At 40.8% G+C, this 12,021-nt stretch overlaps 1 protein-coding gene and 1 pseudogene across 8 annotated transcripts in view; one reads left to right on the forward strand and one right to left on the reverse strand.

Annotated features, from left to right (window-relative positions):
• Window positions 1–4,712: 4,712 nt before the first annotated feature.
• The window catches only part of ANAPC1 (anaphase promoting complex subunit 1), a 91,624-nt gene continuing 84,315 nt past the window's right edge, over window positions 4,713–12,021 (reverse strand). For 5 of the 8 annotated variants that reach the window (XM_027621559.1, XM_027621560.1, XM_027621558.1 and 2 more), the window contains 2 exons: window positions 8,788–8,922; window positions 4,731–5,086 (listed from right to left, as the gene is read on the reverse strand). In XM_027621559.1, coding sequence (XP_027477360.1) covers window positions 4,971–5,086; window positions 8,788–8,922 — 251 coding nt within the window. In that variant the 3' untranslated portion in view covers window positions 4,731–4,970. Of the gene's footprint in view, window positions 5,087–8,787; window positions 8,923–12,021 lie in introns of all 8 variants that reach the window. The other 3 variants (XM_027621562.2, XM_027621563.2, XM_027621564.1) reach the window with 1 other exon arrangement.
• On the forward strand, window positions 10,353–10,979 carry LOC113937420 (annotated as a pseudogene).

Raw genomic sequence — 12,021 nt, forward strand, 5'->3', positions numbered from 1 at the left:
CGAGGTTGTTTCTCTCCTCACTCAGGCATCTAGTGACCCAGTTCCAGGAAGTTTGGCATAATACACGGCCAACCCACATTGTTCCAGTTACTCAGCAATAAAGACCATGAATTCTTCCTTTAGTCAATGAGTCCTCTCAGTGTGTTACGGAGAAACCCAAGGCCACTCAGAGGGGGTCACTGCCACTGTGGCCTGAGGCTGGTACCATCCAGATGAGTTGGCGCATGGATTACAGGATTGTCACAAAATCTTGGAGTGTCAGAGCACACGTGAGGGTTTGAACATGGAAAAGGAAAGTGAACAGCACTGGGAGCTCAAGAGATAGCCAAGGGGCTGGAAATTCTATGAGCAAAATCAGGGGAGACCAAGTGGTGGTGAGTGGTTTTTACGGGACTTGGGGATGGGGCTGAGTTCACACTTGGGTCATTGTGTCCCACTTAACAGCACAGGGTTTGCTCAGGAACCCAAGTAGAAAGGGTGTTGATGAAGCAAAGTAGATGGAAATGTTTAGGGAGCAGAGGACTGAGAAGCCCCTGCAACACTACAGAATCCAGGGGTGGGGGAGCACCTGTCACAGCTGGTGGTAGCTTCCCAGGTGTGCACCAACTGCCCTCCTGCCGGCCCGTGACCAGTGAAGGAGAGCAATGGCCTGGCTGCCTCTTCCACCTCCAGGCCTCCCCTGGGCATCTCTCACTGGCTCCTCCCAGTGGCACACTCTTACCTGGCCCCACATGGGAAACAGGTGAGCAAAGAGAGGAGGAGGTGCTGAAGATACTGAGTTGACATCTGGCCCAGGCAGAGGGCACAGTGAGATGAGCCAAACGAAAATTAACTAGAGAAGCAGAGAGGGAGTTTGGAGCAAGATGACACAAGACAGCACCCACACCACCCTCTGGGGTTTTGCAGAAATTTCATCAAGTGGGGGTTGGTGCTCATTTCATCTAGATCTTACCAGGCAGAAAGACTGCAGCTAGGGATGCTAATTACAACGGATTTGCTAATGATTCTTCGATTGTTGAAGAGCTGTGTACATTTACCCACATTTCCAGTTGATGAGACTATCTTCTTAATCTCTGGAATGGTACACAGTAAGCAAACAAAAGTCTTGATTAAATGAAAAATAGGCACAAATATGGACTCAAGACAAATGAAAGAACACGAGTGGCACTAACTAGCTTCCAAACACTGTCCCTGTGATAAAACCGCCCAGTGACATGATTACCCAGATCATGATCTAGTACATCTGGGTTCTGGAAGCCCATGGACTACAGCTCCCCAAGGCAGCATACCTAAATGTAAGACCAGAGATGGATCCATTAACTACAGAGACAAGGCAACAGATTTCACACCTAATTATTGGAATAAAAGCAGTGGAAATTATGAACATGCAGTTATTTATAGATTTTCACTGATTTTATTGAACCTAGTATAAATTTTTTTTCTAAATTTCCTATTTCATTTTATAATGTACCACAGAATAGGAAGAAATATTTTCAACTAAAAGAGACATTTTAAGATGGTTGTTACATGACCAACAAAGCAGCACACAGACTAACCCAATCTAATTCCAAGAAATTACACAGACGTCTGTTTTTCTAAAGATGCACAGAGAAGGGAAGGGTCCACAAACTGGAGCAACGTCCTTCTAATTTATGCTGATCTGCCTCTTAGATCTACTGCACTAAGAGAGGCAATAATGAGCCAGATTCGGGGGTTAGAAGCAGTATGGTCTGAAAGCCCAGGCTCTTTAGGGGTTGTGATGGGAGCAGAGCAGGCTTGGGCCAGCCACCTCCCTCCCTGAGCCTCAGGGGGCTCAGCTGTAGAAGGAGGGGCAGACAGATCATCCAGTGCTGATCTTTTATGCAGCTGCTTGAAGACAGAAGGTCCTGCCTTCTGGGTAACCCTTACTTCCCATCCCAGCCTCCCTTTCATTCAAGGACAGAACACGGAGCAAAGCAAGAGGATGGCCAACAGGCAAGTCCATCCTTACCCACAGGCAAGAATTAAGGATATGGTTTTAGGGGCTCTTCTTTCAATTTAGCAAAAAAGACTTTCCCACAGCTTGTGACTAATGAGAAGCAAGCAATGTATTTCAGAGTGGGGGAAACCTGGCTGGCCCTGGGAAGCAGGAAAAGCCAGTCACCTGGGAACCTTTGTAAACCACATAGGTATCTGCAGGGTGGCTGCTAAATGCTAACAGAGGCCTCCATCCTAGGTACACCCTCTTAGGAGCTGCCCCCCCAACCTCCCCTCTGCTTCCTTCCACTGCTGGTTAAACACTGCAGACACTGGGGGGTACAGAGGTGACCAAATCCTGTCCCCTTCCCCATAGCTGAATTGGACAGATCTTCATACAACTAGGCATTTTCTACAAAATGTGGTATGAGGATGGAGGAACCCAGAAGACGAGCTCCCAATCCTATATACAAGAGGCATATTAGTCTGTGTGCTGCCAACTAAGTCTTCCTGGTTTGGATCTCAAATTGGTCCATGGCCTTCCAGCTTCACTCAGCTCCCAGCATCCTCTCCTGACTTTGGTCTACTCCTGTCCTCAGACTGGGCTTTGACATGGCTTTCCTCAGAATCCATGTCACACACACAGTCCACACACAAATCTATTCCTCTGGCAATTCCTGCCTTGGCTCCACATGCTCTGGCTTCTACTCAGAATCCTGGCTCCCAAACTCTGGCCTGTGCCCAGCAGGCACACTGGCCTCCCACCAAAGTGGGTCTCTACACTGATCATCAAGCTGAGCAACGAGAGGCCCCCTCCTCCTTGCTTCCTCTGGGCTGTCAGAAGCTCTCTGAGCTGGGATCACCATAAGCTATGAAGTCAGCTGGTTTCTAGACAAAGGGTAAGAAAAGCGGCCTTAAGATCGGGCACCACTGAGAGAAGCTCTGTAGGGCTTAACCCAATGGTCACTCCTGCTAGGGTCTGGCATCCATGCCTCAGAGCTGCCCACAATTTCAGGCCTTCACCTCTTCACAGGACATCTTACTCAAGGGAGGGGCACAGATATCAGCCCCCCTCCCCTCAGGGAGACAATAATCTCTCTGAGTATGCATGTGTGTAACTACTATTTAATTATGTCCATCCATGGAAGCACTTATAGCCGTGTAAGTAGAAAAGATGAACGTGGGGAATTATGAGTAAGTTAGGAACCATACTGTGGCAGACATGAAGTAACTAGTACTCACCAGCGTCTGGTTCTCCTCCCCTTCTTGGACACATGGAAGAGTAGTCACACGAGGTGGATGTTTGACTTCCTGCCAATAGGCTGTAACTGGAAGTGAAAGCCACTTCTGGGCCAAAACCCTTAGGAGCCGGACGCACTTCTCCAGATCTTCCCTTGTCTTAACTTTGAGGAGCTGAAATATTCTGGATTGTGAGAGGTACTCTCCAAATTTTTTGAAAACCCATAAATAGCTAGAATTCATTTCTTTGATGATCCTATTCATGTCTATTCAAAAGACTGCCCAGAATACCCTTTGCTCCCTGTCACCTAACCATTAGGTCCAAACTATAAAGACAATGCTATTTCCAGACCATCCACAATCTTTTATTCTGCTCTTTCTCTTAGAAAGCCTGATTTTTGCTTTTGTTGACAACATTCTAATGACTGTTCTCCCTCATATATGAGAACACATAGTGTGCAAGTAATGGTCTCTTAAGTCCTCCTTCAGAGAAAAGAATACAAATTATAAACAACTGAGACTGAAGATAGCAACAGTTGCCCAGATACTGAGTTCTTTAAATCTTGATTTGAATGGAATTTTTGTAATCTACTGTTTTAATTTTTTTCTTTTAGTTTTAATGATAAGAAAAACTAGCTAAGTGTGAAAGGGAAGCACATTTTGCCCTCCCAGGCACCCACATCTTGCCTTTGCTGTACATGCAGGAGCAAGTCCCTGGGGCAAGCATGCAGATGGAATACTGAGTCTAGACAGAACCCATCGCCTCTAGAGGCGTGCCCTCCTCCCCGCCCCCCTTCCCCTCCGCAGAAGCAAATGTCACATGGGTTTTTGCCAAAATCTCAATGGAAACATTTCTATTTGCTTTGATTTTTACCTTTCAAGCTAAACAGCAAAATTCAGGATGTGGACATGTGAAATCACTGAATGGATCTTGCCGTTTCTAGCAGTTTAGGGTCCCACTGGCCATTCAGGAAGCACAGGGCTCATGTCAGGATCTGGACAGGAGGGAGTTTACTTCTTCCTATACAGGAAACCTGAAGCTGGAGGCACCTCTATGTGAGTATCTTTCATCATTACTTAGTCTACAAACTCTTGATACAGATATACATTCTCTAAATCTTGGGTGGAAATGGACCATCATTTATTTTTAAATGCAGTTTTTGAGGACCTCTTGATAGTGGAAATTGCATATTTCTCTACTTAGAGCAGGCTTCACGTTGAGCAATTCTTCATTAAGGTGTAACTGTCCTCCTGTTGAAGGTGACTGCTCATACTATGAGGATGCCTGGCACTGTCACAGAAAGTACACACTAATTTTAGGCAGGAAAACTGTGACATCTTAGAGGAGATGCTAAAAGTCAAGTAAAACTTAATGACAGAGCTTCTTTAAAAACCTTGCAGATTTGAACATAGTCACTTCATCTGAATCACCATAGTTGAAAGACTAAAAATGAATATCCACCCCAGCCCCCATTACTCTATTCTCTGAAATCCCAAACTAAAATAATCATCAAGAGTTGTGAAAACAAACCAAAAAACTTTATTTACAAAAGTAAATTTTAACTCACTTCTATATAACATATAATGTTAATGCTGACAGCAACAGAGCCTCTGGAATATTTAAAACACTTGGATTTTAAAATACATTGATGTTTGTGCAGCTCATTTCCCCCTAGTTATATTATAAAACTTAGAAATGTTTCTTTAGCTTTGTTGTTGTGTCATTGTTTTTGTACAGAAGTCACGTTTCAGGGTAGGTTTACCACCAGAGCTGATCACATAACCATTGGCTGTGGACTTCCAAGAAGCAAAGGAGCCAATCTTAGCAAAGCTCGCACTGGCATTTTCAGCTGTTTAAATTTGAAGAGGAGTTCAGCAAAGCTTGTGCTCCCTAAAGAAATGGAAATGGGGGGGTGGGTTAGAGTCACACTTCTAAATAAATTCAGCTGTACACCCCTTTCAAGGAAGCTTCAGACACACAATCACATTTAAAGCTGACGTTCTTCCCTTTGAAAACAATTCCCCAAAGATAGTATTTAAATTAAGAATTTCCCAAATGCACTGTAAAAAATAATTTGATATAAAAATGTAAATGTATCCATTTTGTACTTCAGACAGTAACCTATAACTACATCTGAAACCATTAATATTTAATTACATATTACTTAAATATAATTAATAAATGTGCCTATCTGCTTTCAACTACCATAATCTATATACTCCAGTACATATCTAAAAAAAGAACACAGGCTTAAAATGAGTAACACAGAAGTTAATCTAATGCCTCAACCTCTAAGAAGCAAAGGTTCTCAACGGTGGTCCCAAAGAGATTCCAACATAATTATGTGGAGTACAGCCTGGACATCTGGAGGTCTGAAGGCTGCTCAGGTGATTCTGATACACAGTCAAGGTCAAGAACCACTGCTCTAAAGAAATAGGAAGTATATAACCTGAAAATCCTATTAAGCATCATCTTCCTTTTTGCCTCCAACCCACCACATACAATTGTAAACTACTCCCTCTTTTAACTGTCTTAATGTCCTCATCTGCTAATTCAAACATCTGTGTCAATTCCAGGTCCGTTGTAATTATTTTTCATCGCATTATAGGTCCTATTTTCCTGTTTCTTTGTATACCAGATATTGTGAATTTTACCTTGTTGGGTGCTGGATAGTTCTGTATTTCTATATTCTTGGGCTTTGTTTTAGAATTACATTTCTTGAAAAACAGTTTGATCCTTTCGTGCCATGCTTTTAAGATTTGCTAGGTGGGACCAGAATACACTCAGGTCTATTTAGTCTACAGCTAAATATTTCCCATTACTACAGCAAGACCATTCTGAGTATCTGTGGCCCCCTAAATTATGAAGTTGTGGGAACAGGCACTATTCCTGAACCTGTATAAGCAATTGGTAATGTGTCCTCTAACTCATGTAGACAGTTCTCCCCCCAACCTCAAATAGTTTCTTCACATGCATGTGCTGACCAGTAAGTACTCTTCTGATAGTTGAGGGGGACCTTCTGCAGATGTCTGACATTCTCTCTTTGTGTAGCTCTCCCCTCTCTGGCATTTAATCTTGTAAACTCTTAGCTACTCTGGCCTCCCTGTACTCTCAGCAACATCACCTCAACTCACGGAGTCTCCCAGGCTCCACCTCAGTTCTTGCTTCCTCCCCACAGTCTGGGACCGCTCAAGGTTATAAGCTGGGGCAATCATAGGGCTTATTACATTGTTCTTCATCTCTCAGGGATCACTGTTCTTCATTACCTAATATACACTGTGTTAAAAGCCACTGCTTCATATGCATTGTCCAGTCTTTTTGGTTCTAGGCAGAACAGTAAATAAGATCGCTGTTACCCCATCCTGGCTGGAAATGGAAGTCTATGCTTGAAAATTGTTTCCTCTTTTAATTTTAGTAGTTTGACTATTATGTGACTATATGTGGTTTTCATCATATTTGTCCTGCTTAGGGTTCACTGTAAGTTGATGTCCATCTCCATTTTTCAAAATTCTTAACCTTAGTCTCTTCACACATTGCTTCTACCTCATTTTCTCTCTCCTCTTATTCTGATTCTCAACTATGTGCATGTTTGACTTTTTCACCATGTTCCACCATCTTCCTTATCTGTATTTTCAATCCATCTTCCCTCTGTGCTTAATTTGTTTACTTTCTACACACCAGCCTTCTGGTTCATTTACCTGCTGTGTCTGATACGCTACTTAATCCATACACTGAATTCTTAATTTCAATTATATTTTTCAATCCTAGAATTTCATTTAACTCTTACTGATTCCAGATTTCTGGTGAAATTCTCTATCTTTTCACCTATTTTCTTGGAAATATTAGTTATTTTTTTATTTTTTTAAAAGATTTTATTTATTTATTTGACAGAGAGAGACACAGCTAGAGAGGGAACACAAGCAGGGGGAGTGGGAGAAGGGAGAAGCAGGCTTCCTATGGAGCAGGGAGCCCGATGTGGGGCTCAATCCCAGGACCCTGGGATCATGACCTGAGCCGAAGGCAGATGCTTAACCACTGAGCCACCCAGGCACGCCAGTTATAGTTATTTTAAATCCAAATCTAGTAACTATAATATCTAAATCACATATAAGTCAGTTTCTGTTACCTTTTTTCTTGTTATGTCTTGTAATTTTTTATTCAACACTAGATACTGCGTATTAAAAAGTATAAAGGTTCAGGATGTATTTTGTTCCTCCCAAGAAGGTTATGGTTTCTTCTATAAGACAGGCAGAATGCAAACCGATCTCCTCTGTTCTGCTTGAGGCTAACTTTAGGTCTTGTCCATTTCACTTTTTACCTTTACTCTTAGGGCCTGGTCCTGCTGTGGTTTCATCATAATGGCTGGGATGCTTATCAGAGCCACTTCACACCTTGGCAGCCCTGGAATGCTACCCTTTGTCTCCCTGGCCCTATGTTATTGCTGAAATCTTTGCTCACATTTTTAGTCTCCTGGCTTCTGCTAGATTTCCTGTGCACGTGTAAGATTTGGTATGTGTCTCAAGGAAAGAGTACGTCCAGGTTTTTGAGTTATTATTCTTATTATTCCCTCCTACCAGGGATTTAACTCAAGTTCTAGATTCTCAGGCAATCGTTAACCCAAACTCTGGCTACTCTGCCCAGCAGCACTGCTGTCTTTTGCTGGGACTCTACTTCTTGTGCTATGAACTGACAAATGCCTTTGGGAGAAAGCCAGAGTAAATATGGAGTTTCCTCATTATGCTTCCCTTCTCACGGGGATTGTGGCCCCTCAATCAAGTCTGGCCAGCATGGTTGCTACCAATTCCTTTAAATAGCTGTTTTATGTAGTTTGTCAAACTTTTATATTTGTTTTTGTGGGACAGTCAGTCCAATATAAGCAATTCCATCATGGCTATAACTAGACGTCTCTAGATAGTGCATTTTTATCTGAGGTCAAAACACCAATAAACTAGTAATGTTATTAAATTTTAAATGATTAAATGGAGCAATCTTTGCTCTTCTTAAAAACAATTTTTGAATCCTCAATTAGTAAGCAGAAATTTGAAAGTGATAATAAAGGTGCTCTGAATTAATTATATTTTATGATTCAGGTTACTGGGCAAACTCCATATCTGATTACATATTCTGAAAAATATAGTGAGGTGATAATATTTTAAACTCTGTATTATAAAAACTTTCAAATTCATATAAAATCAGGTACCTGGTCATTTTAAAGCTTTATAATATTAGAAATTAAGATTATGTGATTAAAAAGAAACATCCAAACTAAAACCCCAGAAAATAAAGAAAAATAAAAATAACTTTAGTAAAAATTAAGAAAGAAAAATAACATAACCATTTAATTTATTTATTAGTATAATAAGGCACTCTGAAGAAGAACCCATCCTTTTCTAAATGTAAATAAAAGTTTATGCATGTATAAAGTTCAAATCGTCTTTTTAGAAAAAGTTCTCAACAATACACCCAAACATGAATGAAGACCAAAACTTAACTAGAGAAAATAACTCACCAGAAATGCCTCCAACCAAGAAACTTAAAAAATAAGTGAGTCAATAATAAAGGTACTGAAAAGGATTTAGATCTGCAATTACCTTCTAGTCCTATAGATGGCAGGTGCCATGGAGCTGGTACTGAGTGGTAGACGAGGAAACAAGCCAGCATGCTCAGCTGAGATTCCTCAAAGGGCTGCCCACTGAGGTAGGCGTGCACACACATATCACCCCCAGCTGTGAGAGAACACAAATGGAACTGAAGCAATTTATTTTCTCATCCAGAACTCATTAAGTACTTACCATACACCAGACAGGTACTATGCTGGGCATTAGGGCTACAGTGGTAAGCCAGACAGAGTGCCTGTCACCACAGAGTGTGAAGTGTTGTGAGGGACAGAGACGTTACACAAATAACGACACAAACAAATGCATAATTAGAAATTGTGATGAGTGCTATAAAGGGGTAGTGGTCACTGAGGCTGTCTCTCCAAATACCCATTTTACGACCCTTCTTCCCTGCAGTATGTAACATTTGAGGGCACTGACTTCAGCTCCAGAACTGGATCCTGATTACTATTAGCCAGATTTTCTCAAACTTTTAAGACAAGTCAGAATCACCTAAGAGAGCTGATTAAAACAGAGGAGTGGGACCCATCCCCAGAGTTTTTTGGATGGGGTCAGAAAAATTACATTTCTAACAAGTTCTCAGGTGATGCTGCTGCTGCCCCAGAGACCACACTTTGAGAACCACTGTTCCAGGACAATCAAGGCAATCCCATTCTCAACACAGTGACTGGTTCAGAAACTGGCAGACCTATGCTATTCAGTAAGAGACATTCTCTGCCACAGGGACTGACTGAGGAATGTGCATGAGTTCCAATTCAAGCCAGAGACATGGGGAGATGTCTCTTTGCTAGAGGCTCTAAGAAAGAAATTTCCTCACTATTACGGCAACACTCCTAGAAGCAACTCTATTCTTCCTCTGCAAAACGCTGAGCTTCAAGCAAGGAACAGCCATTTTATTACCATGAGAAAAAGCACTCTGAGGATAAAGCCATGGCACAGAGTATAAATAATGGAACCTCACAGAAATAGAGCTGAAGACACTAAAATAAGATGACCCTTAGACCACCTTACCTATTCCAATAATGTAAGCTTATATGTGGTCCTTATTGTTTAAGCCAGGTTGAGTTAGGCCCTCTATTACTTGTAGACAAAGGCATTTTGGTACATAAAGAAAAGTTGAGGGAGAGGAAGGGGGAGGGGAAGGGGAAAAGATAGGAAGGGAGGGAGGCAAAAAGAAGTAAAAATGGCAGGGAAGTTGCCTGAAGTAGTGTGGTCTTAGAAGGCCTATGAGAAAGGGGCACTTAATTTGAGGCTGTAAGAATGAATATAAGTTGAGTAGACAGAGAATGAAAGAAAAAGGTTCTAGGGAGGGAAAGCAGCATATTTAACAGCCCCATGAGAGAAGGGAGAAGAGAAATTATAATTGATACCAAAAAAATACAATCATAAGAGACTACTATGAATAACTACACACCAACAAATGAGACCACCTAGAAGAAATGGATAAAGTTAAAGTCCTAGAAACATATGTCTTCTAAGACTGAAACATGAAGAAATAGAAAATCTGAATAGACTGATTACCAGTAAAGAGACTGAATTGGTAATCTAAAACCTCCCAATAAGCAAAGTCCAGGACCAGATGGCTTCACTGGTAAATTCTACCAAACATTCAAAAAAAATCCAACCTGTATCTATCTTTCTCAAATTCTTCCCAAAAACTGGAGAAGAGAATGCTTTCAAACTCATTTTACAAGCATTAACCTAACACCAAAACCAGACAAGGACACCACAAAAAAAGAAAATTACAAACAACAAAATATTAGCAAACTGAATTTAACAATACATCAAAAGGGGTCCCCACCGTACCTCTGGCCAAGGTTTCAAAAGACCTCACCAAAATGCTATCTCAAATGGAACATGCCATGGAAACCACGATGTTCATGTTCCAGAAGTTTGGTGGGGATAAAGGCTATTTCCCAAAGGAGGACCTGAGAGTACTCATGGGAAAGCAGTTCCCTGGATAGCTGGAAAATCAAAAAGACCCTCTGGCTGTGGACAAAATAATGAAGAACCTGGACCTGGACCAGTGCCAAAATGGGAAAGTGGACTTCCAAAGGTTCTTTTCACTAATTGCTGGACTCACCATTGCATGTAATGAGTATTTTGTAGTATACATGAAGCAGAATAGAAAAAAGGAGGACGCATTGAGCAACATTCCTGCCTGATGAGAGTTCTCCCAAAGGGTCTCTTACAGACTCCTAAGGGTCTCTTAAGGAATCTGCCCCACAGATCCGCCTGTATAAAGGACTGACTGAACAGATCAGGATCCTCAGAAAATGTACAAGTAAAATCTCTACAAGCAGAGAAAGAAAAGACAGTGAAAGCTAGATAAACTTTTGATTTTTATATTGCTTGCATCCTCTTGCCCTCAATAAATAAATTATTTTTTAGTTCCTCAAAACAGCAACAATAACAACAAAACACAATACTTTAAAAGGATCACACACACCACAACCAAGTGGGATTTATTCCAGGAATGCAAAGATGGTTTAACATCTGCAAATCAAAGTGATACAGCACAATAACAAAACAAAGGATAATTAAGCAATTATTAATAAACTAAGAGGAAATCATTATTGCCCTATTCCAAATGTAGAATATTCTCATTTATTTTGATTTTTCTATGTTACTTTAAAACCGTTCATCTTTAAAACATTTTAAACATTACATCTAATGATAATCAATAAACTACTTCAAATAAAAAAAACAAAGGCTAAAAATAACATGATCATCTTAATAGATACAGAAAAAGCATTTAATAAAATTTAACATCCATTTATGATAAAAACACTCAACAAAGTGGATATAGAAGAAATGTACCTCAACATAAGATAATAAAGGCCATATATGACAAAGCCATAGTTAATATCATACTCAACTATGAATAGCTAACAGCTTTTCTTCTAAGACAAAGATGCCCACTCTTGCCACTTTAATTCAACATAGTAGAAGTCCCAGCCAAACAGTTGGTATCAGCATAAATGCACATACATCAATGGAACAGAACAGAGAGCCCAGAAATAAACACACACATATAAGGTCAATTAATTTAGAACAAAGGAGTCAAGAATATACAATGGGGAAAGGATAGTCTCTTCAATAAATGGGGATGGGAAAATTGGATAGACACATGAAGAATGAAACTGGACCATCTTACACTATATACAAAAATAACTCAAAATGGATTAACGACCTGTGAGACCTGAA

This window comes from Zalophus californianus, chromosome 8 (assembly GCF_009762305.2).
Source record: "Zalophus californianus isolate mZalCal1 chromosome 8, mZalCal1.pri.v2, whole genome shotgun sequence".
Lineage (NCBI taxonomy): Eukaryota > Metazoa > Chordata > Mammalia > Carnivora > Otariidae > Zalophus > Zalophus californianus.